At 46.7% G+C, this 26,602-nt stretch overlaps 13 protein-coding genes across 13 annotated transcripts; 7 read left to right on the top strand and 6 right to left on the bottom strand.

The window, feature by feature from the left end:
* Window positions 1-127: 127 nt before the first annotated feature.
* LY89DRAFT_737457 (uncharacterized protein) lies at window positions 128-373 on the top strand (the record flags this gene model as incomplete). The annotated part of the gene is made up of 2 exons (XM_018220258.1): window positions 128-192; window positions 253-373. 2 exons carry the CDS (start codon window positions 128-130, stop codon window positions 371-373), a joined length of 186 nt encoding a protein of 61 aa, XP_018067833.1.
* Window positions 374-1,250: 877 nt separating this feature from the next.
* Window positions 1,251-3,101, top strand: LY89DRAFT_754243 (uncharacterized protein; the record flags this gene model as incomplete). The annotated part of the gene is made up of 4 exons (XM_018221314.1): window positions 1,251-1,322; window positions 1,404-1,552; window positions 1,628-2,539; window positions 2,624-3,101. The coding sequence occupies 4 exons, from the start codon at window positions 1,251-1,253 to the stop codon at window positions 3,099-3,101; spliced, it is 1,611 nt and encodes a 536-aa protein (XP_018067832.1).
* A 670-nt stretch (window positions 3,102-3,771) lies between these two features.
* Window positions 3,772-4,263, top strand: LY89DRAFT_672685 (uncharacterized protein; the record flags this gene model as incomplete). The annotated part of the gene is made up of 1 exon (XM_018213300.1): window positions 3,772-4,263. One exon carries the CDS (start codon window positions 3,772-3,774, stop codon window positions 4,261-4,263), a length of 492 nt encoding a protein of 163 aa, XP_018067831.1.
* A 1,057-nt stretch (window positions 4,264-5,320) lies between these two features.
* LY89DRAFT_544839 (uncharacterized protein) lies at window positions 5,321-5,916 on the bottom strand (the record flags this gene model as incomplete). The annotated part of the gene is made up of 2 exons (XM_018208223.1): window positions 5,321-5,690; window positions 5,744-5,916. Coding segments are annotated over 2 exons (543 nt in total), but the record flags the coding sequence as incomplete, so codon positions are not given.
* Window positions 5,917-8,927: 3,011 nt separating this feature from the next.
* Window positions 8,928-10,542, top strand: LY89DRAFT_622358 (major facilitator superfamily transporter; the record flags this gene model as incomplete). The annotated part of the gene is made up of 3 exons (XM_018210971.1): window positions 8,928-8,996; window positions 9,061-9,976; window positions 10,025-10,542. Coding segments are annotated over exons 2-3 (1,425 nt in total), but the record flags the coding sequence as incomplete, so codon positions are not given.
* Window positions 10,543-12,603: 2,061 nt separating this feature from the next.
* Window positions 12,604-14,378, top strand: LY89DRAFT_737453 (phosphoglycerate mutase-like protein; the record flags this gene model as incomplete). The annotated part of the gene is made up of 3 exons (XM_018220257.1): window positions 12,604-12,888; window positions 12,940-13,350; window positions 13,395-14,378. The coding sequence occupies 3 exons, from the start codon at window positions 12,604-12,606 to the stop codon at window positions 14,376-14,378; spliced, it is 1,680 nt and encodes a 559-aa protein (XP_018067828.1).
* Window positions 14,379-14,956: 578 nt separating this feature from the next.
* On the top strand, window positions 14,957-16,053 carry LY89DRAFT_591083 (NAD(P)-binding protein; the record flags this gene model as incomplete). The annotated part of the gene is made up of 5 exons (XM_018209634.1): window positions 14,957-15,008; window positions 15,130-15,348; window positions 15,410-15,732; window positions 15,778-15,843; window positions 15,907-16,053. 5 exons carry the CDS (start codon window positions 14,957-14,959, stop codon window positions 16,051-16,053), a joined length of 807 nt encoding a protein of 268 aa, XP_018067827.1.
* Window positions 16,054-16,494: 441 nt separating this feature from the next.
* On the top strand, window positions 16,495-18,155 carry LY89DRAFT_737451 (uncharacterized protein; the record flags this gene model as incomplete). The annotated part of the gene is made up of 7 exons (XM_018220256.1): window positions 16,495-16,617; window positions 16,669-17,124; window positions 17,177-17,377; window positions 17,422-17,537; window positions 17,585-17,695; window positions 17,800-17,876; window positions 17,926-18,155. 7 exons carry the CDS (start codon window positions 16,495-16,497, stop codon window positions 18,153-18,155), a joined length of 1,314 nt encoding a protein of 437 aa, XP_018067826.1.
* A 1,431-nt stretch (window positions 18,156-19,586) lies between these two features.
* Window positions 19,587-20,182, bottom strand: LY89DRAFT_672680 (uncharacterized protein; the record flags this gene model as incomplete). Its single annotated transcript, XM_018213299.1, has 2 exons — window positions 19,587-20,044; window positions 20,101-20,182. The coding sequence occupies 2 exons, from the start codon at window positions 20,180-20,182 to the stop codon at window positions 19,587-19,589; spliced, it is 540 nt and encodes a 179-aa protein (XP_018067825.1).
* A 1,031-nt stretch (window positions 20,183-21,213) lies between these two features.
* LY89DRAFT_737449 (uncharacterized protein) lies at window positions 21,214-21,573 on the bottom strand (the record flags this gene model as incomplete). The annotated part of the gene is made up of 2 exons (XM_018220255.1): window positions 21,214-21,332; window positions 21,387-21,573. The coding sequence occupies 2 exons, from the start codon at window positions 21,571-21,573 to the stop codon at window positions 21,214-21,216; spliced, it is 306 nt and encodes a 101-aa protein (XP_018067824.1).
* Window positions 21,574-22,028: 455 nt separating this feature from the next.
* Window positions 22,029-22,683, bottom strand: LY89DRAFT_737448 (uncharacterized protein; the record flags this gene model as incomplete). The annotated part of the gene is made up of 2 exons (XM_018220254.1): window positions 22,029-22,232; window positions 22,285-22,683. The coding sequence occupies 2 exons, from the start codon at window positions 22,681-22,683 to the stop codon at window positions 22,029-22,031; spliced, it is 603 nt and encodes a 200-aa protein (XP_018067823.1).
* A 223-nt stretch (window positions 22,684-22,906) lies between these two features.
* Window positions 22,907-23,317, bottom strand: LY89DRAFT_558325 (uncharacterized protein; the record flags this gene model as incomplete). Its single annotated transcript, XM_018208414.1, has 1 exon — window positions 22,907-23,317. A coding segment is annotated over one exon (411 nt), but the record flags the coding sequence as incomplete, so codon positions are not given.
* Window positions 23,318-23,557: 240 nt separating this feature from the next.
* On the bottom strand, window positions 23,558-25,498 carry LY89DRAFT_754217 (FAD-binding domain-containing protein; the record flags this gene model as incomplete). The annotated part of the gene is made up of 5 exons (XM_018221313.1): window positions 23,558-24,099; window positions 24,152-24,369; window positions 24,429-24,859; window positions 24,906-25,391; window positions 25,445-25,498. 5 exons carry the CDS (start codon window positions 25,496-25,498, stop codon window positions 23,828-23,830), a joined length of 1,461 nt encoding a protein of 486 aa, XP_018067821.1. The 3' UTR covers window positions 23,558-23,827.
* Between the last annotated feature and the right edge of the window lie 1,104 nt (window positions 25,499-26,602).

The raw sequence follows: 26,602 nt of genomic DNA, 5'->3' as shown, positions 1-26,602 counted from the left end.
TTCCATCTCCGTCACTTTCTTCGCCGACTCTCAGCTCTTGGATTTTGCGCCTTCCAAACTATCATCCTGTCAAAACAACATCGCCGAGCAACGCACGCATCATTCCTCTCAACCATCAAATCCAACCATGTGCTTCATCCTCTTCCGCCTCCTAAAAACCGGCCTTGCAGGTCTCGGAGCGGCCTCAGTCGTGTAAGTTTAATTTTCTTCTGCCCATGGTAGTAGCAAACACCACTGATAGCTTCTTCTCAGGAATTCGGCAAGAGAAAATAACAACGGGAATCGACCTCAAGATTATCCAATGCCTGGATACCCGCCTCAAGGATACCCAGCGCAGGGCTATCATCCGCCACCGGGGCCGACGTATCAGTAGATGCGCGGTCTTGGGAAGGAGTTTGGGTTGTATTTAGATTGGAGATGGAGATGGGCGAGGACTAGTTGAAAATAGTACTGGATGAGGAGTGGATGCTATGTATCATTTTGTTGTTCGGCTTGGGCTGTGGTTCGAGATGAAATAGATCTTGGCTTGCATTTGAATCACTTTGATGTTAATCCTTAGAGCTGTTTGGTTTGCCTAGTCATTTCAACAATCACAGCACTTGCAAAGAAAATATAATTTCATTACTAGATGCTCAAAGGAAGATATAAGAAGAAGAAGGTCAAGAATATGCGGATTTCAATTCCTATCTTTCAGTCTTCAATCCCCTTCGTGAAGCCAAAGTGCACTCACTCGCCCAGAGTTCACGCTGTAAATGAGGATCTACCGATTATCTCATACAACTTCATTCGTATCTCACTTGCCGAGCAATCTGGCTTGCTCTCTATTCCGGGAACATCAGCAGCACGAAAATCGTGACTGGGAAGCAGCACTATCGATCTCCCAATAAGCCGGATCGCGGCAGAAACAGTTCAAGCGCTGGTCGAGCCTCGAACAGCCTCACAGTGATCACCGGATTAAGCTTTCACCTTGCAGTAGCTCGCTGACTTATTGACATAATCTCAAATCCCCACCAATGATATTCGAATACGAAATACGGAAGCGAGAATCATCAACGCCTTGATACTTCACGGAGGGACACTATGGGTGACGTGTATCTATGAGGTTGTAGTTGTATAAATATCTACACATATAGATCCATAAGACAGAGGAGCATACAACACAGAGACTCAACTCCATTTTATCTGATTTGCTATTTCTTCAATTTATCCAGACTCACCTTGCCATTCCAATCAAAATCCTTCCTTCAGCAATGCGACTTCACTCCTCTTTTGTTGGGGCAATTATTGCCATCTTTTTCACGACTTGCTCTTGTGATCACCAGGTTAGTTGTCCTATTTTATTTCTGATCTGAAGCCAAGGATCCATCTCTTTCGCAAGCGCTCAATGAATAACACTTTCACAGCGATCGAAAAAGCAAGACTCTACAGGGGACTCTACGATCAAGCCAATCAATAGTTCTCAACCTGTCAATGGCAGTGGTAAGTTCACGGGCAGCGCTTCTTGTCTCGAACCACTTGCGCGTAAAACAAAATACTTTCCCGACATTGCACAGTAAGTCAAATCCCACAGCGACAATCACTTGTTCTTAAAATTTCAAAGAAACATATGGTAACACTAAATCTCAAGAGAACACCAGGATGGTGGTAATACCGGAAGTGTCGATTTTCCCGGCCCGCAAGGGAGAAACATCTCAATGACCACTTTCGCCTTTCCCATCGCCCCACTGCTCTTCGACCACAAAGGACGCATCACAACAGGCGTGATCACCGATTCAGGTGACGCCATCGCAGCCATCGACTCCGAAACTCTCCAAGTGATATCCGAGTGGAACCATCCCGCTGGAATCGATTTGAAAGTCCCGTACATGCAAGAAAGTCTCGATGGCGACATCAACAATATAGTGGTGGGGTCTCAACAAGGTCGTTTGTTCGTCGTGCAGAAGAATAATTCTGTTCATCTGCCAACGTTTACTACCATGAGGGACATCAACCTGACTCAGTATCTTCAACTTGGCGAAGTTTTGCTGAATTTTGGGTATGACGGTCTTCTCAATATCTGGTTTACGACGGGCTTGATTTCAGGAACACCAGGAACTTCGACTGCCCCTCAAAATACGACAACGATTGGCTACCTCACTCCATCTGATGAAGTCTATACCATCCACATCCCACACTCAGCGGTCGAAAATGGAATAGCTATCCAAAACACAAGTGTCTACGTTATCACTGGTCTGCCAATGAGTGACATGAACAGCGCTACAGCTTACATCCTTGCTCTTGCACCTGGTGAGAAGGGTATAGAGACGTTGTGGAGCGCGCCATATAACGCTGGCTTGTCTCTCAAGCCTGGGGGCTTTGCTCGTGGTTCGGGGACTACACCCACACTGCTGGGTGATGCTTATGTTGCTTTTGCGGATAACAACGACACGCAAATACATGTCAATATCTACCATCAAGCCAAACAAGCGTCCAATCAATCGCAGCTACTCTGTCAAGTCCCAGTCTTTCATCCGGGACAAAGTGCTTGTGATAATGCACCGTAAGTCAACCACAGTTCTCTTTCAAGAAGAGATATACTCAAATCCTCGGTAAACTGATAAAATGCGTACTGATTTGTGAATAGCAACGTCCACGCAGGCGAAGACGGCTACACAATGGTCCTTTTCAACGACTACAATACTCCGGGCGTCTACCCCTCCCCCACTACTTCCCAACCCCTCAACGGTCCTTTCAACAACCTCACTCAAATGACCCCCGGCGGCGTCCAAATCCACATTCCCCTCTACGGCTCCGACTGTAGAATTGCCTGGGAGAAACCGATCCGGATGTCCGCTCTCCCGATCTTGTCCACAGAGACAGGATTGTTGTATGGCTATGAACAGAATTTGCATGATTCGTTGGAGGGAGAGTGGGTTTGGTATGTTACGGCGCGGGATTGGAGAACGGGGAATTTGGTGTGGAAGGTGGAGACGGGCGGTGGGGGGAGTTTTGATGACGATTATCAGAGTACGGTGCTTGGGCGGGATGGGACACTTTACCAGGGGGTGGTGGATGGGATTGTGATGTTGAAGGATGGGGAGGGTGAGGGTTGTGATTGTTGAGCGCGAGGACATGACGAGTTGAAGAGTGATGGTCATCTGGTCGTGGCGTGATTGGAGAGGATTCTGAAAGGATGATGGAATGAATGCAGTGAAGTACAGAGTAATGAGGAGGAAGTGAGTTGATTAAAAACAATTGATTTAGGGCTCATCCTATTTCTCGATGTTATATTACATTTCCTTCCTACCAGCTTTCTTTCACTTCAGTCAACCTTCCCTCTCGCTTAATCCCCCTTTTTTTGCTTCTTGGCCGCTTACCAAAGCCTCGGGTATTCCAGCATCCACAACTCCTACCAAACGAACCCTCTCGTAACAAACATACACTCACGGCAAGAAATGAACCAAATCATAGCCCAAAGACCACACTCTCTACCAAGATCTCACAACCATCCCAAACCTCAAAACACAATCTCTCCCCACCACTCTACTACTCTCAATAACAGCCAACCTCCTTCCAATTCACCTTGAAACTCTCATCCGCCTCCTTACTCAACTCCCCCACCAACCCATACACCAAATTTCTCTCATCAAGCTGTTCCCTCAACCCCGTCTTCCAATCCCACCCCTCCTCCACCTCCCCCAAAATCATTCCCTCCACCCGATTCACAATCCCCAAAATCATCGCATAGCTCGCCGCATCCGCTATCACCTCCCTCAATTTCCGCGCCGCATCATGCTTGGCATCATTATTCCCATCCTCCACCCGCCCCGCAGCCTTCAACTCCGCAATCACCCTCTCTCTCCGCGCATTCGTGATCGCAAGCTCCTTGCTATACAACCTCCTTTGCCCTTTCAGCGTCCGCAGTTTCCCGCCACGAGTAGCTTGGAACCATTTCGTGGTCTTGTACTTAATGATACCGGTCCCGGTATGGAGTTCCTGGTCCGCTTTATGCTGAGCCCTTACCTCTGCGTTCGAAGCCTCGTTTGCGGCTTTGAAGATATCTTCACGAAAGATGACGTCGGGGGGTATGGAGGTTATTTTGCCGCCCAGACCTTCGATGCGGTGCTCACCTGGGGCGAGGAACAGGAAGTAGGAGATGTGGTGGCGTTGGGCGAATTCGACGGCTTCGGAGGTGAAGGGACCGGGTCAGAGGGCCGTGTGGCGGTGCGGTTGGGCGAGGAACTCGGATACGTTTACCATGGTTTGTCTGAGAGTGCGAATTGACCGATCTGCAAAGCATGAGTGAGGATGGGAATGCGGGTTATATGGGATGACGAATCTAAGGAATGGCTATTGGTCTATCATAGTCTAAGAAAGAAAAGATTTCATGTTTACGACTTCTTTATTGTGATTTTCTGACAACGGAGCGGCATTCAGATATGGAACATAGAAGACGCTAGACATTGAGAGGATCACATTGACCCTTTGAACGAAGGTAACAGAGATCACGAGCACTTGAAGATGAGGAGTTTGAGTGGTAGGGAGAACGACACTATGAAATAAAATAAAAGTTTATTTTTGTAGTCTAATGCCGCGGTTTGGATCCAAAGAAAGTAAATATCTTTCCTTCCATAGCTTCCTGCCCTCTATAATTTCATCTTTCGTTTTGATCAAACAAAAGTTGAAAAATCCTGTGTCTCTGTCTAACTCAAAAATAGTATCGTCTCATTAAAATTAGCATCTTATGTTATGGTATCTTTGCATTATTTAGCTAATGGAAACAGTTTGCAAACACGAAATTTACCTTTCTCCAGAGTTGGAGTGTACATAGGAACAGGCTGACATACCTAGGTAGGAAAGGATTCTATAACTCAGCTGGGGAAGTAGAAGAGGCTACTTTGGAAGGTATTTAATACTTGGACATCTAATAGTGATGTTTACCCTCAATTGCATCCTTGTTGTGGTGGAAGTCGTGATTTACATGTGAAGATTACAAGAAAGTGGCTCAGTGAGTAGGAATTGAGTGATGTCGACGACTAGTTCTGGGTTGTGGTTGCTGGGGAGGTTTGGCAAATTGGGAACAGTTTAGATCAATTCAATGGAAATCAAGTAGACTAAGCTAGACGCATAGAAGCCACCTTGTCTATTCTTCCTCTTCCTATCTGGAGACCGAAATGCCCTTGTTCAGATTGCAGTAATAGCAATTCAAGTGCGACTCTGAGCGACTATCTCAACCCAGCAAAAGGATGTGAAATCTAACCATAAAATAGGAAGAGTGTAAAGTTATCGATTATCTGCTGGAAGTGTTGGTTTGACTCCAGGACTGCCTCGCTAACTGAAGACTTTGATATGCGTATCTTGTCTGCATGGCGGTCAAAATGATAGTTATCATACCAAACACAATAGTGACAATGAAAATTGCTACCGCAAACCAGAATGTGTACCACTGTAGTCGATTTCTTCTATCGAACCAGAGGTTCTTGAAAGTCGGTCCAGGAGATCGAAACTCGAGATGAAGTCGAGAGATTCGACTTCTCCAATGATGGAACTGATGAAGATGGGCATTGCAGGGATACTCGAAAAGCGTATCATGGAGCTGCAGATTTCGAGACCGACGAAGAAACTTTTCGGTAGCGATGTTCCAGTTTGGGAAAAGGATACTTAAAGACAGCAATGTCTCTTCAGCTAGTGATCTAGGGAGAATCGTCGAGCTGTTGAACTCGTAAGTAACTCTATCTTCCTGGAAATATTTATTGTAACGTACCAACCCAAATGATCTTGAAGACATTGACTCAAGTGGTAGACGCGAAGAGTCCTGCTTTCGATATTGTACTGCAGGTGATCTTCAAGTTGATGTGTCCAGCACACTTGGATCCCGCACAGGCGATAGAGATTGACGGCGGTAAAATTGCCCTCCAAAAATATTCCAGCCTCTCCATCCTGGTCTTGAGGTTTGGGGAAATTTCCCGCAATAAAATCTTGGATACCAGTGGTGTCGTCCCACTGGATAGTTTTCGCCGCCGGTGAGAAGCTTGAGTCTTGAATCCGGATAGTGAGCCACAACCTCAGGAAGACCTCAATTGAATTGTTCACTTTGAAAACCGGTTGGTTGCTATGCGGCTCAAGTCTCTCGAGGGCAGCTCTTGCTTTTGGGCGGGTGAAATTTGAAGTTTCTATTCTTATGTCCCAGAGCGAATCTGCAATATCCAATAGATCTTCATGAGCAGTGATTGAAAGTGCTTCGGCCTCGGTGGTAGTGAAGCCAAGAAATAAAGCTCGGCACGTCCTGGTGTAGTATTCGAAGTAAGATATATAGTCCGCTACATCTATAGGTTCTTTTTTCTTCCAGAAATGAAGCACGATTTTTCTCTGCAGGAACTCTGAGGGATGCTCCGCGAGGCTGGTTTTTGCGGCCATATGAACTGAAAGTTCTCAGAGGACCATTTGATTTATTCTTCCAATTGTCGTAGAGGTATCAAGGAGAGTTGAAAAACGTGGCCAAATTTCTTTGAGTGTTGGGAAAGGTCAAAACCGGTTATTGCGCAAGGCACAATGCAAGGCAGCTTTCAAAGCGAAGTTGCGGTGCGAACAAGTCATGCGACATCGTTCGCAGCACAAACCGGGCGACAACACCGAGCCTTCAGCCCAGCCAAATGGTGTGGCGAGCCAAAAGGAGTTTGAGCGCTCCCCAACCATAATCTCCTGCATCGCCGCAGAGTGTTGTTGGATTTCGCTACTCTACATATTTTGATACCCCAAACGCGAAGAAAGTCCATAAATTGCCTCCACGATGCTACTCGCTTTGAAGGAAGGCTTCCCACGGGCTCTTCCGCGCTGGACATCTTCGGATGATACTCTCCAGGCGTTCGACAAGATACCAGCAGTTCCAGATGACTTTCAAAAAGGAGAAACCTTAGTTGTACTTAGCGACCGCAATCAGCAGAAAGCGCGCCGCATAAACAGACTTTTTAATCGTCATCAAACTGATAGCTGGTCTAATTCAACGTCTCCACGACTCAGTTCTATCAATGCAGAATCCACAAACATCGAAGCGTTCTCCACAAAAGATGAAAGTGTTACGACCTATTCTTCTTCTGATCCGCCTGGGTCAACGGAATCCGAAGTTGCAGTTGTCTCATCTGTGCCGGCTGGGGCTCGGCACACCGACCCTCAGCCCATTCCATCAACACCAGCAGCACCTTCAGACCAAAGATTGGATCTGAATGCCGAGATAGACTTGCGTCAAAAAAAATACCAACAGTGGACAAGACCTGGGCGAAGCTGAAGAGACATTCGCCCCCGCCCCTGTGCTAGACATTGTGAACCGTCGTCAGTCGGAACAAATGCAACCTCCACCACTTCCAAACATACAAGTATCCTCGATAGAATCTAATATTCCGGATCTTGGTGCGACCAAACTTCTCCCTTTACAATCCATCGGCCCGAATTGTTTTAGAGCCATCGACACACCGATGCCCAAAGCGCTTGAGCTTGAATCTAATCCAAAGCTGCATCAAGGACTTCGGAGTTTCCTCAAGTCCCTACACTTGAGGAACCCAGCAGTTGTCCTCGACTGCGTCTTGGCTAGTACTAAGCTTGACCGAAGGGAACTCAAACCCACTATCCTGTTCATATGCCTGAATCTAGAGCAGCAAGACACCATCTCGAACGCTCTTAAGCGTAGAGCAGGGAAAGGTCTAGAAGTTGTTCCTTCTTCGAACTATCGCTATGCTGTCTTGGTTCAAGAGACAAAACTTTGCTCCTCTTGTACCAGCATACCCTCAAACCTTGGTCATTTATCTGGTCAAATTGTGGAAGCAATTCTCCGAACTGCGCCCTCTCTGTGTGGAGTCTTATGCAGAGCCTCGGGTTCCGTAATCGGTGCCCAATGCACATTGGGTGGATTGCTTGAGATTGATGGATCATTGTACGCCTTAACAACATCCCATGCATTCTTAGGGAAGGGAAGCGCCTGCCAAGATGCTGAAATTTGTGGAGGTACGTGTTTTCCACAATGAATTAAATGGGGGTATTGTTGGTGTGGGTTAGCATGGATGGCGAGCAATGCTAACCTCCTCATTCACAGATTTCCAGCCTGTTGGAAATCTCCAATGGTACAAATATACGGAAAGTTTTCCACCATCCTCCAGTTGTTCTGAGCCCAATGAACCACTAGAGCCTTATGATCAGGACTGGGCTCTCGTCCGTGTTCAACCTTCACTCCATAGCATGAATCTTGTCCGATACCCAGGGAATTCCGATCTGACCCTTATTCGAGGCTTTCTGACCAACGCAGAGCTTGGCTATGGCACTGTCCATGTGCTATCAGCAATCAGCGGGGTATGTGAAGGGTACCTTAGTCCGGGCTCTGCATACTGGATGCTTGAAAACTCTTATTTCGAAGTGAAGACTATTTTTCTGGATGCCAGTTTAAGTAACTGACCATTCCTTTTTTCAGGTGCAATTGCTGACTGAACATCCGAGGTGACGGAGATTCTGGGTCTTGGGTTATTCGAGACGGCCTACTCTGTGGCTATATTCTCTCACGGGCTATCGGAAAGCCATGGGGATACATGCTTTGCATCGAACCCGTGATGCGTGATATACGAACGACCATTTCGAGCGATGATAGTGCTCAAGTACACTCGGGAATGCCCTTTTCGCCGGGGAAGGATGAGGTTCAACAAACAATACTTCTATCAAATGATGGCAACGGAGCGGACCGAGCACCTGCGGAGATATTAAAACCTTCTGATTCTACGACTACTCCTGCTGCTCCCGTGACAGTATTTCGCGAAGAATCAGAAGGGGGGTTTAAGTCAGACCAGGCCGTTGACGCTATCACTTTTCCACAAAGTCTTGACTTCCATGAAAACCACCAGGAGAATGAGAAAGCCACTTCTCTATCAGAACATACCAGGCCTCACGGCAATGACGACGAAATAACATACCCTCACGGCCTAAAGCTTCATATTCTTACGCTAGCTTGGTGTATCTCGGTGTTGTTGACCGCCTTTGTGAGCTTTCCCTCGCTCCAATTTGGTTTCGTTCTTAAGAAACTAATCAATAAAATTTCGGCAGGACCACAGCATGGTTCCTACAGCTATTCCCATTATTACAACCCACTTTAAATCAATTGATGGTGTAGGATGGTATGCTAGTGCCTACTTCCTTGGCGCAACGGCAGTTCATGGAATCTCTTGGAAACTTTACTCTATCGCTTCTGTCAAATTGATCTACATTCTGAATCTAGTTGCTTATATAGCCGGAAGCGCTGTTTGCGGTACTTCGTCTTCTAGCTCCGCATTGATGATTGGGCGTGCTGTTTCGGGAGCCGCAGCTGTATGCCTATCTCCCGGAGTTTTGAGGATGGTTGCGGTTTCAACGCCATTTAAAAAGCGGCCTGTGTATAGTGGACTATTTGGAGCTATGTATGGGTTGGCATCCATCGTTGGACCCATACTTGGGGGGTCATTAACTTACAAGGTCTCCTGGAGATGGATCTTTTATATCAAGATTCCGAGTGGATTGGTTGTTCTTACCATTATTATCTTTCTATTCAACACGTCAAAGGGCGCGCGAGATTCCATCGCCAATATGGGATGGAGATGGCGAATGGCCAGATTAGATATTGAGGGCTCTGTGTTCATAACTGCTAGCCTAAGCTGTCTTATACTAGCTCTGAACTGGGGCGGAACGACAATGGCATGGAGCGACCCTCGAATTATTGGTTTGACTTGCGTTTTTGGAATTCTGTTTGTCCTTTTCGCTGCAAAACAATTTTGGAGGAAGGAAGACGCGAGTCTCCCCCCTAGACTCATGAAGCAACGCTCGAGCTTAGGTGCATTATGGTTTTCCTTCACTTTGGGATCCTCTCTTCAAATTGTCAATTATTATCTCCCCTTTTGGTTCCAGACTGTGAAGGGAGTTTCCGCTCTCCAATCAGGGATTATGAACTTTCCCTTGGTCATAAGCCTTGTTGTATCTTCAATCCTGTGTAGGTTTCCAACCGAATTTGCCTCTTCCAATACTGACCAAGGCTTAGCTGGTGTGATGGTTTCAGCAATCGGGTACTATACACCTTTCATGGTCGGCTCCTCCATTCTCACCGCGGTTGGAACTGGCATGCTTTCCACGCTTTCACCACAATCGAGCCATGTAGCCTGGATTCTTTATCAAGTACTGTGTGGCATAGGTCTAGGCCTAGGGGCTCATCAACCAATCATGGTGGCGCAAAATATACTGGAGATCAGAGACGCGGCAGCTGGCGTATCGATGATGATTTTGGCGCAAAACTTGAGTGCTGCAATCTTCGCTTCTGTGAGCCAGAATGTCTTCAAAGGCAGACTTGTCTCTAATTTGGAGCAATATACGCCGTCCCTGGATCCCGCTACTGTATTAAGCTTTGGGGCTGCGAATTTACAAGACTCAATCGAACCGCAATACTTGGGAGGCGTTAGACTTGCATATAACAATGCCCTCTCCAAATCGTACCTAGTTGCGGCGGTGGTAGCCGCGACATCGATGGTTGGTAGTGTTGTAATAGAATGGAAAAGTATAAGGAGGCACGAAAGGGTAACAGGGAGTAGTGCATAATTTCGTCAGAAGTAGGCTGGCAATGTCAATTGAAATGATTTTATCCACTTTAAACCGATGCTTAGGGTTTAGTTCTGGGATTCAATACTTTCGCCTCTGCTCACCTACTCAATCAATTCTCGTTATCCCTCTTCTAGTGAGATATTTAGACTTCTCAATATACTTCTTGTTGAATATACGTTTTCCATGACCACTGCAAATTTTATCTGACAGCTAAATAATTATCCAACCATCTCCATAGGAGGGAGACAAACGGCATCATAAATTTTGGCATGTTTGGATCAACATGGCAGATACAGACCAACCTTAGATACCAAACAATGATGGAAGGTATAGCTAGCCTCGCACGGAATCGAACCGGTCGGGATTGGTTGCGCAACAATATAGATGTCTTCGTGAGATTGATGTTCATTGTACAGACTTTTCCTTGGCTGCTGAGATTGGAGAGCGGGATCTAGTAGCAGTAAGAAACAGAGCTTTATCCAAAGGCAATCATTCTCATATTAATTGAATTTAGAGCTGGGATTGGTCTCGTGTAAGATCCGAGATTAACATCGAGAATCCACTTGGTAGTATCTTCTACGAAATAGCGAATCTTGGAACGCAGTTGCGACAACTCAAAGTCAGAAATATCACAACGTAGGAAGTATTAACATTGGCGACTGCTTGCACCAATCTTTGCTATTTGGTAATTTTGGAAGCTAAGGTTGAGGACGAGGTGTGTCTTCTGATTGCAACATGTATGCGCTCCATTAACTCTTCCAGCATGACGGCATTCAATTCTGTGAAGCTTTTAAGAGCTTCAAGAATCTAAAGCACCTAATTTTGTACGAGAGTCGAATTCGCAGTAAGTAACTCATGACTTTCGAAGATGCAAAGGACAAGGCCGATGAACGGCTAACCACGATTTCTCATCACCGCCCTGAAGTGCTACAGCATCTCGTTGTAGCTAGTCACTACAGCTACATGGAAAGTGAGAAGAGACGTAGAAGTGTGGTTGGAATGGTGCTGGATGAGGGACCGGACAATGAGATTAAGGAGATTGATCTTGGTGAAGATTTCGATGTTCGTGGCATATATCGACCTTGGATCACAAGGTGTGAGTGGCGGGAAGGGTAGGTAGGTCTAAAGAAAAATCTTTTATTGCACATCGCGCGCTAGACAGTTTTTCTTATCTCTTATATAAAAATCTTTTGTTGCATATCGCGCGCTAGACAGTTTTTCTTATCAGTTCTTTGGAGCTAGTCACTTTTTCTTATCTAGAATTAATTCGGTCGGATCAAATATAAGGGGTAGACGACGCTTTGTAGGAATTGCTCCTACGGCCATAACTGTTAATCAAGCTTCATTACTCGCCCAATACTGGCCATGAAATTGTGGCATGGGCCACGCAACACTTGATGCTTTTGATGCTCCCGTTGAGAGCGGGAATGAAAAAATACAGCTTCTCATTGTTATGGTCAGTCGCATGTAGAAATAATAATATGTATAATGAAAGAAAGTGTGGAGGTTGGATTGATGATGGATATGGATGGATCTTGGTGTTTGGTGGCGCGGTGCCTTGCATTTCGCTTGAGCGGGGATCCAGCCATTCGCCAGCCATGTTTCAGCAACGTGCAAGGCTGAACACCAAGCTAATTTCAACCTCCGCTTCCAGTTCCTCGACTTCCTCGACCATGAGCTTCCCTATCTCACCACCGGTCTAGCTGCAGCTCTTTCATTGATCATGGATTATCACTCGTATCGCCCGCAATAAAGTGCAGACCCCGCTCTTGACGTTGCATCCGACCTGCATCCGTCCATCGCTGCATCCCACTCTGCTGGAAATAATACTCTAAGGACGCAGCTTCCAGGAACGTGGACCTGGACGATCATCCCACGTGCATGAGGCTCGTCGATAATAAATAATGGATGGGCACCCCTCGATCCTCCTCGGCCCTCTGCGGCGCTCGTTGGATCTCTAATCTACTGATTCCTGTCCTTGGTATCATTTTGCTATACCGTCTTATATCCCAAGAGTATTTCATTATGCGCACTAATCCTCGATCGAGCTTCTTTGCTGCTGTGGCCGCTTCTCTTGCTCGTCATGGCCAGGCCGTCGATGTTGATCTGGGATGGTACCCGCCGAATGCGACGGCGATCAATAATTTGACGCAGGTGGTGAATGGAGAGGGCGTGTATGGGTTTATTTATAATAATTCGAATACGCCGGCGGACGAGTATGGGATTTATAATTGGTGTAATATGCCGCATGTGAGAAAGACGGAGTATGTGAAGCCCGCGGAGGAATACACGCTTCAGTATGTCGAGGTGGTGAGTTTGTATCTGTCCCTGGTCAATTGATTATGCCTGACAGGTTGGCAGATCCACAGACACCATAAGCGGACGGTCTATGCCTCGAACTCTTTCCCAGTCGAATCATATGGTTGGAATTGTGATGACGAGGGATTGTTCTATTATGGACAACCCAAGACCGGGAATGTGTCTGCAGCTTCATACTGGCAGGGCTACATCTCGCCGCAGAATCCTTTCATTCCATCTGGTTTCTTGGGAACTTGCCAATTCCCCCAGATAACTGCTGGTGGTTTGGATGATTCGTGGCAGCATGGACAAGATCTTTATGGTGTCTACCATGATCTTTTGGGGTTCTTGCCAAGTGACATGGGGGACAAGGTTACATTCAGAGTTACTCAAAATGTTATCACTAGTGAGGTTGCTGGTATGGTCATCAATGGAATGTTTGACACTGTAGCTGATGTGCCATTATTGATTGAGGTAAGAAAACCCGTTGTGTTAAGTCAACAAGCTAACTCTTCTAGGCGAGTGGTGTCGACTCTTTGGAGCCTACTTACACCTGCACAACTTCCTCGAACTTGTTCAGTGCCATTGAATCTGGTAGTAATTGGACTGCCCATCTTACAGCTGCGTCTTCACTTTATGCTACTCTGGATAACATCTCTGGAGTGTCTCCAACGGATTCCGGCTTTCACGCCAGTTTCGATCATTATTATGACAATCTTTCCGCAAGGCAATGCCATGCCAAGCCATTGCCCTGCAAGCTTGTCAATGGAGTCAACTCCACTACATGCGTCACTCAGGATATCGCAGACGAAGTTTACAGATTTGGAAATTATGAGTATTCTTTCATTTACCGTGATGACTACAGGAGTCTGGCGGCGAGCTACACTAGCTATGGCATCTGGATTGGAGAGCTCACTACTCACCTGCGGGCCTCCATTGCCGGTAACAGCAGCGTGATTTACAGACATAACGTCGCTCACGATGGATCCATGTCTCGACTTCTTTCCGTACTTCAAGTCGATGTCATGATCTGGCCAGGTATGGGATCAGAGGTCGTCTTCGAACTCTACAAGAAGGGAACATCTACCACTTCTGCACCTAGCGCTACACCAACAGCATGCAACCACGATAACTGTCTCAGACAGTTCATCGCATCTTCTGCGTCTGCATCGGCTTTCTGCCCTACCTTCACCGCAACAGCAGGCGCAACTCTCCCCACCTTTGCCTCTAACTGCGATGGCGACGTATCAAGAGTTTTGTCCGCTTGCTCCTGTGTGGTGACTCCAACAGCGACATCTGCACCCACCTCAACTGCTACCGCAAGTACAAGCGGCTATTATATCCGTGTTCTATGGGGAGGAAAGGTTCTTCGAAGCTCGAATCCAAGTCTGGGCTTGATGGACATGGTACCAGTTGAAACACTGTTGACATATTTCGATGGGTTGGCAGGTGTGGGTGCCAGTCTCGTTTATGGGAAGTGTAATGGTTCGATTGCTGTTTAGTGTGAGGATGAGATTGGATAGTAGTGTAATGCCAAAAATGAGTATGAAATCACGTCACATAATTATTGGTACACACGCAGTTCCTGGTGACGATCCTGCAAGTGCAGACCATACACTCTCTCATAATCAATATCAAAATCTCCCTATCTCGATACCATGCATGTTTCTTGCGCAGTAACTGAGAAAATGCAGCCAGCCAGCCAGCCACCCCACAATCATTATATACGACCCCTCTTTCTGATCCTTTCTGATTGGTCCGTTATGTACGAGCCGTCTTTAGTCAGGCACACCCGTCTTAAACGCACCAACTATGCCATTAGACCTGCACCTTTGACCCGATTTTGAACCGTTTTTTTATTTTGAAAATCCCGCAACCAAGTCCATATTAGGTTTGAAGCCAGACCATGGCCCTATCTCCGGTAGATCAGAGGCTATCCGAGGGAAGTGCAGGTGTCACGTGTGGCGAGTCGGGAGCTCGAGAGGAGTATAAAGAGAATGTCTTTTCCCTTCGTTTGAAGGTCTGTAGTTCATTTGCTGAAAGATTATTCATTGGCCTTTTAATTGATAGATTTTTCAAGATGTCGGCAAAGACAGAGAAGAAAGTTGTGTTGGTCACTGGTGCTAATCAAGGTACATATACTTCTCTCGCAACATTCCCCTCCTTCTTTCTTTCTACCTACAGCTTGAGTATCGGAGTTCTCCCTATGATACTCTCCTCCTACATATCCACCACCCTAACCTCTCGCCCCAGGCCTCGGCTTCGAAATCATCCACGTCGCCGCCCTCAGAGAACCAGAGTCAATCTACATCCTCGGCTCCCGCTCCCTCGCAAAAGGCCACGAAGCCGCGCAGGAACTGAAAGATCTCGGCGTCAAGAGTGAAGTAGTTCCCGTTAAACTCGACGTCACAGATGACGGCGATATCCAAGCCGTGCTCGATCTCATTACCTCTACTTACGGAAAACTCGACGGTATGCTCTCCTTTCCCTTCTTCTTTTCGTTGATGAAAAGCTGATATGAGTGTATATATAGTACTAATAAACAACGCCGGCATATCCCCGCTCGCGCACCCGCCCAGCTCCCCCACTTCCCTCCCCTCCCTGCGAGAAGCATACACCTACCTCCTCAACACGAACCTAATCTCCGTGTACATCATCTCGAAAGCCCTGCTCCCCCTGCTCCACGCAGCCAAAGACCCCAAGGTGATAAACATCACAAGCGGGCTGGCGAGCATGGAGTTTAACCTCAAAGCGGCGTTTGTGCGCGGGCTGAGGAGTTTGGAGTATGGGAGTAGCAAGGTGGCGTTGAATGGGGTGACGGTGCATATGCAGGCTGCGGAGAACGATAGGGTTAAGGTCGATTGGAGGGGTGAGGGGTGGGATGGGGAGGGGAGGGTGAAGGTAGAAGGTGTGCAGGGGCATGTGAGGTTTTGGGCTGTGCAGCCGGGGATTTTGAGGACTGCTTTTGTGAGTTTGCGCGTTTTGGAATAGTGTGCTAGTGATTAGAGGACAATGCTAATGATGGGATAGAATGGCTTCAGAGAAGGGGCCAAGAGTCCTGAACAAGGGGCAGAGGTGGCGGTTAGGTTGCTGGTTGATGGGGAGGAGGGGAAGTATGTTCTTGGGGGGACGTATTGGAAGTGTGATGTTGATGTTATGGAGGAGGTTCCTTGGTAGGAGGTAGGCGTGAGTTTGCTGTTGGTTGATTACCTGCAAATGATGAATTGGTGTTGTGAGGAGAGAATTGTAGAATCTTGGTTACAACGACGAACGTATAGCCATGAGAGATCTTTGGCGTTGTCGGTCTCGCTTATTCTGGACCAAGAAGTTGCAAGTCTCTAGTACCAACAGGCCCATCACCATATTGTGGCGATAACTCAGCCCGAGCGAATGGAATACAATGCATTCCAGCTTCGCGTCGTAACCCTTCACAGATTCTGTAGAGCCTCTTCACTGAAGCTTTCGTCGCTCGCAACAAAGCGACAAAGAGCACAGCTTGACAGAAGCAATTCTACTGCCTCTGTATTTCCAGGACAAATCCCAGACAGCGGCCCCTCCCGAGCCATATCCTCGTCTCACACAACGAGGCAGCATCTTCGATACACTCGTCAGACCACCATGGATATGATCAAAGACCATGACAGTCAAAGAGGCGGGGCCATCGTAGTGCCGAAAGTTGTCGACCCGAGTCTGTTCTTTGAGTTCGGGGACGATAGATATGTGGCTTGGCCCGATGTTTCAGTACATATTCCACGCTTTCCATTACTCACGTCAATTTTCTGATCTTCCTAGGAGCTCAAGCTACATTTCCTGACGGAGCACTCTTCCGTGACGGTCATCTCCCTTCCTCAAGGACGCTCAATTGATACAGACTGGCTAGAGGCCCACATCACCGAATCACTCGAGTTGGATGATGTTCTTCGTGAAGACTTCCTGCAAACGATCTTACTCGCAGGACCCGGCACAGAGCAGCTCTCAAGTATTCAACCTTTCGAACGATTAACCAACCCTCAATCGAGGACATGGAAAATCAAGAGGATTGAAAGCGTTGGCTGGCAATCGGGCCTTCTGCCAGGTCCGTATATCGTCGTCGGAGACCAGCTGTGGCAAGTGCTGCGTTTATACGATGACACGCAAGGTGCTTTCTTGGCACCTGTAAGAAAGTCTATACATGGAAGAGACCTCACAAAACTTTCTAATTTTGCAGACAAATGGTACACAGAAACGAAACCTCGAACCAAACAAAAGGTCAGTGGAGAGAATCCTCGCGTAATTAGACCTTACAAGTAATCGTAAGTAGGAGCTACCAATGGCTATCGTGGTTCCGATCGATCTTTTCCCCACAGCCGACACTCCGCAGAAGAGATTGGTTCTGAAGTTGGTAGAGGATTTGGAAAAGCATCTGAAAGTCGAAGCTCAACGGGTCAGCATCAGTGGCCTATGGGACGATCAGCCTCCTCAAGCAGCTGCTGGAGAAAGTCTTCAAGACTACTTGAGAGAGGTATGCTAATTCCATTTGAAATGCTCGTTCTAAACATAGCTTAGGTTGGTGCCAATACATTCTTGTACGAGAACTACCACAGCACAGCAAATTTCAGGGATGATTATCGGAAAAAATTCGGCCGAGCGCCATTCTCGAGCCCATTCGTGACATGGAGATGGTATGCGTATCTTACCATTGCTGTTCCATAGCTGAACGGTTTATCAGGAAAATTGGGAAACAATACACTGCCGAACAACACGAGGAAGGCATGCGACGAATGAAAACCTATGCCGAATGGTTTTTGGACACTGTGATGCAGGTTGGCACAGCAAATACGTTGGTTGTTATGCAAAGTGAAGACATCAACCAAACTACCGCGATGACCCCCCGCCGCAAGCTATCTTGCCCTACGACTCTATGTGTTGCTGACTTCCGTGTAGTGCGTACTACATCCAGCCTGCTTGGCATCAATGGTGGATCTCGCCAATTCTCGGTGCCCCTGAGATCGTGGTTCCAGGTGCATATTAATCCCCAAGTTCGATGGAACAGGTTGCTGACTTGAGTAGTCGGACAACTCCCATACGAATCCCGAATCAGTAACCAGACGGAATATCTTCCTGTTACGGCATCAATTATGAGTCAGCCAGGTACGAAGATTGTTGCGATCCTTGATACTACTGCAACTAGTATCATAATAGACACTGACATGACTTTGATCGAATTCACTGAAACCTTTATGAAAGACGTCGGAAGATCTTTAGTAGTCCAATCTGGCAAAATCATGTTTCCTTTATAATAATGTTACAGCAACATTCTATGGATCATGAAAAGTCTTGTCTCATTTGCTCAAGACATGCAAAGTCTTTGCTATCTATTCGGCTATCAGATACATTGACTACCAAAGATAAAAATAAAACAGCCTAATGTTGCGAGTATACGCCTTCCATCTCCGTTCTCTATGCACTGTTATCCTCTCTAGCGTTCCAAAGAAAGTTTCTTTCTCCGGCTAAGGCCCCTCGACATTCGAAAGCGACCAAAATCAAAATATAGTACAAACAGTGAAATAATGTAAGTTGGCACCAATACAACTGGCCAAATCCAGAGACTCAGCGACCCTGGACCAAACTGAACGGAATTCATGCCGAACAGTGATGTGGTGAATGAGGCTGGGATGAAAAAGAAAGCAAGTAAAGTTAGCTTTGCTACCCACTCGGCCTCTTGAATCGCCGATCTAGATTCTGCGACAAGGGCATTGTTTCCAGCAATGTCCATACCTCGGATGCAAGATCCTGAGAGCGTCTTTGTACGCTCGAGCAGATAATCGTAATCTCTTAGTAGCATGTCTCGAGTTGCTTTGACCTTGGCGAAGACATCGGGTTCTTCTTCGGTGACTCTTGGCCATCTGGGACCTCCAGAGTGATCAATCGTGGCTCTGATTTCTTTCAATCGCCTCAAATGCTCATCAAGTAATTTCTTGCTGGACCACAGGTTGGAAAGGGTTGGATTGTTGTGATTTGTCTGAAACGACGTGGTGTTATTTTCTGCGTCTAGTAAGCGGTAGTCTCAAAGACGATCTTCTCCTCGAGCATGTTCAAAAATTGAGCTTCTGATGTTGCTGCAAACGCGAAAAGTTCACTGAGAGTATAGAATGCATCAATCTTTGCCGATTTTTCATCCAGAAATCTACCATAATGTGCATAAATAGTGCATGCAAGCTAGGGGAATTTAGGTTAGCCAACCTCCACTAGTGTATCTTGCTCATGCTGAAGTTGCCGCGGTGATATGTAAGGTGTCTTGAGGGAAATTGCTGGTCGATGGAAATTGTTGGGATGACGAGAGTTTTCCACGACCGAGAACGATGTTTCAAAGAGGACCACGGGCCTATAGGCCCTTGGCTCAAGTCGTTCCCATGGTCAAGCCATGCAACACCTTGCAATAATCAGGGCTGCTTAGGAAGTACTGAGAAAGGAGAGAATCACCAAGCCAGCCCTTATCGAAATCATTGACACAAATGGAGATGTCTTGCTCCAAGGTGCAGTGATAGTTGTCATGAACCACAAATGACCGAACGATGAAGTCCCCAGGTTTCACATTGATCTCTTTCTTGAGCTCTTTGTAGTACTCCTTCATTTCCAGATCGGCGCTTTTCCGCAGCTGATCGATGTGCATCTGGCTACTCTGCGTCTGTTCACGACAGATGATGCTTGTAATACATAACTGAACAATGTTACTCGAGGTGCACGGTAAAGCCGGTGATGTAAAATATCTTTCGCTTGGGGGGATTCTGAAAATTGAGATGTCGTAGGAGAGATTCGGGATCGACGTTGCAGAGGTAGCCTATTGTGTTGAGCCATTCTGGAGATGGGTGTCCTTGGAGAAAGACTAACAGGCTCGGCCTGGTCTGCTTCTTCTTTTCCTCTATCATTTTCTCGAAAGCTTCGACAGTGCAGAATCGACTAATTCTCCTCTCGTCTTCTTCAGGTAGACTGAGATCATGAATTGTTGCGAAGGGTGTGGCATTTCTGGTTGCTCTTTGACTATTCACGACGGCAATTGGCTGGTATGGTCGACGTAAATATGCCGCAAAATTGGCATAATTTGAACCACTATAGAGAGATTGTGCAGATGGTGGATTTGCATGGCCTTCGACATTGCGCGCATACTCCTCGGCAGACTCGACCTTTACTGGGAAAGACTTGAGTTAGCAGCCTTGGTAAATGTTGGGACGAGGATGAACGCACTTGGTCTTTTGCCTGTTATTGAAACGGGTCGTCGACTTGTGCCAGTAATGGCAGGCAATTCGAGGTTACTGCTGTTAGCCATTCGAGGATGAGTAGTTCTTACGTACCGGGTAGCATACCTGAGGTGGGTGGGATATTAAGTTAAATAATATTGCGAAGCTGAGTAGTTCGTCACGCGTGGCTGGAACAGTGGGCTACACAGCATTCTCGTATAGCCGGGCGCGGAAGCGGCCGGTAGCGCCCTTGCAACTATATTTGGAAATTGTGCTGTTGATGGTATGAATGCTGGCGAATAGGAACTGCCATTGCGTTCAAGTATCGCTGACTACTTGTGCTATAGTCAAGTTACCATTTATTTTCATTCTCTCTATTAGCTGAGCACGATTCAAATTATCCGTCGAGAGTGTTCGGTACCTCTATTCACTTGAATTGGTATCTGTACCAGGAACAGGAACTTGGTCCGTGGGAGGAGTTGCTTCGTTGGAGAAGAGTTGAGCTAGACCTTCCCCAAGGGATTCAGTATTTGCCAGTATGTTGTACATTACTACGACCTTAATGTTTGGTGCAGGTTGGTGATGGTATTGTAGCAAGACGCTACTTTATGATGCCCACAAAGAAAGGAAATTGGAGAATCTGGACCCCAAAAGCAGCATTCTGTCTTTTGAAATGAACAAAATCTGGGGAGGGTAAAGTCGGTCTTTGGTGAGAGCTGCAAGTATCCTTGCAAAGTGCACCTTGCATCCATCGTGTTCGACAAACGATGCGCTCTTCACCGTTCCATATGTTACCACCGGGTGACCGACATTAGATTCTGTTGCTAAAGAACAAGCTAGTGAAGGAAAGGGATACCCATCTGCAAGATGATGAAATATACTACGAGCAATTTCTTTGCAGCTCCAAGTCACTTGACTGCGACGTACACTAGCCAGAAGGATATTCACAGCAGCTCCATAACGCTTCAAAGATATCAAAGAGATTCCGGGCCATCACATTGATTCATCTCACCAACAACATAATTTCGGACGACATTGGGGACATCGACTTTCATTCTTCCCAAAGCTACCATAGTCTTCGTTGCACCTTCCGTTCTGGATACCCTCACATTCACTTCGCTCAAAGAGGCAAGTCCATAATAGTATCCTTCTTCTCCCTTTCAGTGTCTGTCTTAGCTCCCTTCATGAAAACCCCATACAGCATCCAAGTCGCGAACAGAGATTCAAGGATCAATACATCTGCTTCTGTTAGCCTTGAATCTAGACCCTGGAAGCAAGAACACAATCACATACAATGGGTAGCTCTCCAATCTTCGGAAAGTAAGCCAGCGACCAAGGACCAGGCAGCAATACAGGACGTGGGGATCAGAGGAATGAGCGAGGAGAGAGGATTCGGTCCCATTCTGGCAAGCTGGAGGGAATGCTCGGTGGTGGGGGCGATCTCTTCTTGGATTGCTCGCTGCTCGATCTCGAATGACATGATCCGTGGTCTGGAGGCGGACTGGTTGGATTTCGTCGCAAAGCGAGGGCGTAGCATGTTTGCTGAGAAATGGATCGCCGATCAAAGGTTTGGGAAGCTTCGAAGTTATCAGAAAGAAGCAGGCGGTGGATGCGTGATTGTTATTGCGAGGCAAAAGCTGGAGGTTGTGATTGTGATCGAGTACGCGTGCTCAATAACCGAGGAGAATCGAAAGGGATTGAATCAAAGGAAAAAATTTTATCAAAAAAATGACCATGTCATTGTTCGTTATCAACGAAGATCCATATGGGTCTGATCGCTCACCGAATGTCCGTACTGTGTACGGAGAAACAAGTGACAAAGTATTGAGCGAAAGTCGGGAAGTTGGTTTGACAAACTGGTTCTGGAGACTAGGATCTTAGGGGAGAGTCATATTGCAAACCGATCATCTCTTCTGGACACTGAAGCCAAATGTCTTAATCTTGAAGTGGTGCAAGTCGTGGAGCCGTGTACGGCTTCCAAGCTCTTCCCATAGCATTTATCCAAATTTCGACCAGAGGTCCTCCGGCACCGAAGATCGGGTCTGTAGTTGGAACAGGTACATCCATCGCATTTTGAGCTTTTGATTTCGTCTCCTCCTCGTCTGCCTTGCAAAAGTTATTGTCCCAATGAGCACTTCCCTGTGATACGATCAGGTATGGCAATTGGAAGTAGCATAACAGAGTTATGTACCTTTGGATATAGTCCCACATATTCATAGTCGTCGCTACTCTCCAAGCTGCAATGTGCTACTCCAGCTGGTAGCACAATAGCATCTCCTTCCTTTATGTCCACCAGCAGATCGTCCTCGCTCGCTGGATCAAGAGGTCCTCGACCAAGAAGCAATCGACTATGTCCTTTAAATATAGCATAGCACTCATGAGTCACACTATGGAAATGATGTGCTGGGTAGTGTTTGAATACTCCTCCCTTCAGCCAGTTGTTCGGTTCGATGAGCTCGCATGTTGTCTCAGGAGTGGGATTGAGGGGTAACGCGGAACGATATACGAGAACTGGGAGAGGTGAGTTTGGGACGTGGGTTGTAGGCTTTCGCAGGAAATAAGTCTCGGGAGGCGAGGTAGCGGAGGGCATCTTTATGGTCAATTTCAAAAGATACTGTTGGTTGCAGATGAAGATTCGGTGTTGATGTTGACAAAGCTGACGTTGAGCCATGGCGGGGTAAATCGTTAGGGCGGGCCAAGGTCCCCCACCAGCCACAACTCTCTTCCCTATATCTCGAACTCTGACAGATAGACAAATACTTTGGTATCGAATACGTAGATCATGGTGGTGCAACTCCAGTCACTAGAGTCCCAACAGGTTCCGGTCTTGTCGAGAACAGAATCTTGTACTTCACAATTTCCACCACTTCCAACTCGTCGATTCTTTCCTCATCATCTCCATCAACTTCCATTGGGTCTGCAGACTCATTCTTCCTCTTCCGAATCACAGCTAAAGCTTTCGACAGCTTCTTCACTTCACCAGTGAGTCTTTGATGCTTCCCCACATACATGTATACACGCTTCATCCAAGCTGTACCGCTGGCATTCTGTGGATCGTAGTCTGGAAAGACAAGGCGTCCTATGGGAGTCTCCTTTGATATAGCTTCTCCATTCTTCGAGACGAAACGGGTATCTTCTTCATCCTGGCTTGGCAGATTGATTGTGCCTTGCAATTCGAGAAGAGCAAGTCCTGATGGAGTTTGCAGAAGCTGTGGAAGCGGGTTCAAGGTGTTCTTCGATGGGTTCGCAGACTTCGGATGTACTTGGAGGTCGTGCATAATGTGTTAAAGTGTGTAGAGTCCAGCTGCTGAGTAGTTTCTCATGTGAATCAAAGATCAAACGCGTCGACGCGTTGGAGGGACGGAGCTTCTTCGGCCGGCTTTACCTCGGCTTGAGCTAGAGACTAAGACAGCATAAAAGGAAGGAATAAGAACGCAATTTCATGAGCATCTTCTCACAATATACTTTTTTTTTGTTCGCTGTGAATATTTTATTGCTACTTCGCAAGGATACACCGAGTCTCCTTCAAAGGAAGATTCTCAGTGTCTCACTTGAGATTCACACGTTCATTGCATATCCATGCCATGGGAAGATTGCCTGCGAGGTGCAAAACTCTGCAGATACATATTCATCCAGCTCTAAAAGCGCTGTACCGCACACAAACTGCTGAGCAGTGGAAAGAATATAATGAGCTAAGTAGCAGGAGATTATACCACGCGCGCAACACTTCTGCATCATATTCCTAATTTAAATCCACCAGGAACTTGCTTCTGCCAGACTCCCTTCGGGTCATATCTCCTGCTCACTTTTCTCAAGAATTCAACGTTCTTCGGCCCGTAACCATCGATCGGATCCTGACTAGGGTCCGCATAATTGATGTATTGAAACTCATGTAGCAGACCCATTTCCTCAGCAATACACGCGATGTCTGCCGTCAACTTCTCGGCCGTTTCCTCTACACTTGCATCGAATGTTGAGTTTGGCCAGAGTGCGGAGATAAGCATGACTATTCTCCTGTCAATAACCAATTAGATTATGGGAGTAGGATTTGTTCTTACTGAATGCATTGCCATCTTTTGGTGAAGTCCCAAGTGAATTTCCACCATTTTTATCACCGTATTGAGTAAATACTGTCGGTAATGGTTCGAATGCGATACTCCAGAATGCCCATGAGCCTGGAGTCTCGAAGTCGTAGAGCGTGCTGTTTAGGTTGTCGAATATCTTGCTCATCAAAGTTGCCGACACTCCATACGTGCCTGTCAAGAATTGCCAATTCCTTGGAAGCTGTCAGCATATCAATCCTTCCTAAACAAGAAGGGCCTGCTCAAAACTTACAAAGGGGGCGTATTCGTCTCATTAGAAAGCGTACTTAAATTCGTAAGATGCAGCGTATTCCCAGTGCTTGGAATCGCAATCAACTCATCATAAACAGGAGGATTCAATTCCGGCTTCGTGTACGCAGCTGTCGTCGCAATACTCCAGCTCCCTTTGACAGAAGAATTGTAACTCAGACCTGTAACCAACGATGCATACGGATCATACTCCTTCGCTCCAGCGATGTCCGAGAATGCTTTAAATACCGCATCCCGTTCTGAGATTGGGTTGGCGATATTTCCAGCGAGAATTTCTCCTTGAGAGAAAGGTCTTAGATCGAAACGAGTCACGACGCCGAAGTTGTTCATTCCACCTTTGAGAGAACGGAAGAGATCTGGGTGAGAGGAGGCGTTGGCATTCGTCAGTTGACCCGACGCAAGAACAATCTGGGTCTGTCAGGGAACGAGCATAGGAGTGAAGTAGGAAATCTGCACAAACTTCAAAATTGACAACATTGTCACAAGCCCAACCTACTCGAGGCCCAAAATACGATATCCCACCTCCAAGAGTCAAACCTCCAACACCAACAAGCCCGTTCCGACCTCCAGCAACCGATAAACCCAGCGGATCCAAATAAGCATAAACGTCTAGCCAAGACCCCCCAGATCCGACGCTGACCACCGTTTGGTCATCATTAACAGCAACGGCATTTAATCCCGTCATATCAATCGTGACGCCAGCATCGATGTTCGCAAATCCAGCAGCTGGCATATGGCTATGTCCTTTGATCGCAAAGTGGCAATCTGGCATCGAAGATAGGATTCCAACGGCTTGGGAGACGTCTTGGGGTGTTGATGGGATGACGATACATGATGGTGTTAGACTAGCTTCTTGGATTGACCAGTATGAGGACTGTGTTGTTTCGTAGCTGGAGGTTCCTGGGAAGGAGACTTTGGATGGGAGGAGGGAGGCGAGTTGGGTGCACTGCCAGATCAATCAGAAGGTACTAGAGTTCGGCATAGTGTTTGAAGACGTACACACGAGCTGACTGCCATTGAACGAATTTCAAGCTGGCCAACTGATAGATCCATGGTGGACATTGCAATGAAAGAACGTCAACGCTTTCCTCATATGACAGCAGAACTTCAATCCGAAATTTACCCCGGCGTCAGCATAGAATATTTATCATCACATCTGGATCATACCTGTAGTCAGGAACAGTCCTAGCCATTTCTCGGCTCTATTAAGCAACGGGGAAATCCTTCAACGCAAAGCTCAGAAATGATGTAATTAAATCCTCGAACTGGTCCTTTGTAAGGCGGTGTAGTGTTCCTACTAACCAGAAGTGAAAGATTCGGCCAGATGTTCGGTGAGACTGGGGAAGCGATTCAGGGGGCGGATCTCGCTTGAATGTGGGGTAGTTTACCCACACTTAGCGTCAGGTGACCTACCTCGAGAAAGAAACTGCCTATCAAGTTGTCTTTCTCTGGATAGCAAACGAATATGCATGTTAGTGAGGACTGAGAGCAGTCTATAGCGAGGTTGGCTTTGATGTCCTCTCATATGCTAAAGTCAGCAATTAAAAGTAGTGCTCTGTAAAGCAGCGCTCCCAATGGGTGGTTTGGTTTGGTTTTGACCCTAAACCGTAACTAACTGTACTAGTACGGTTCTAGAAAACTGTGAAACTAAACTAAACCAGGTTCTAGACGGTTCTAGACGGTTTGAACTGCCAAGACAAACAAAACCTATTAATAGTATATTCTTAGCTTTAAGTTTCAACTTCAGCCTCAGGCTTCAGAATTTTAAGGTTTTTAGGCTTTAAGGCACTTTAATTTCCCTTAATCTCCACTATCTTTAGGCTCCCCCAATAGTAGACGGGTAAATGGTTCTTGACAGTTTCAGGGAGGCCGGAACTATTACTTACCAATAGGCAGACGGTTCTTAAAAACTTGTAACTATAACTGGTGTAGACGGTTATTTCTTGGCAGTTACGCTAAACCTAACCAACCGTTGGGAGCGCTGCTGTAAAGACATTGTTGGATAGCAGATGAGGTGAAGGGAGTAGCTCTCGTGCAAAGCGGCTATAGCGAGTAACTTTATTAAGCAACATGGACGTAAGTCTTCAACTGAGATTAAAAACATCAAAGCATAGTGCTTATCTTCTCGTACCGATATTGCCAATTGAGAATAATAGA

The sequence above is a fragment of the Mollisia scopiformis genome (assembly GCF_001500285.1).
Source record: "Mollisia scopiformis unplaced genomic scaffold LY89scaffold_19, whole genome shotgun sequence".
NCBI lineage: Eukaryota > Fungi > Ascomycota > Leotiomycetes > Helotiales > Mollisiaceae > Mollisia > Mollisia scopiformis.
Note: the sequence above shows the minus strand (reverse complement) of the source record. Positions and strands in the feature narration are given on the sequence as shown.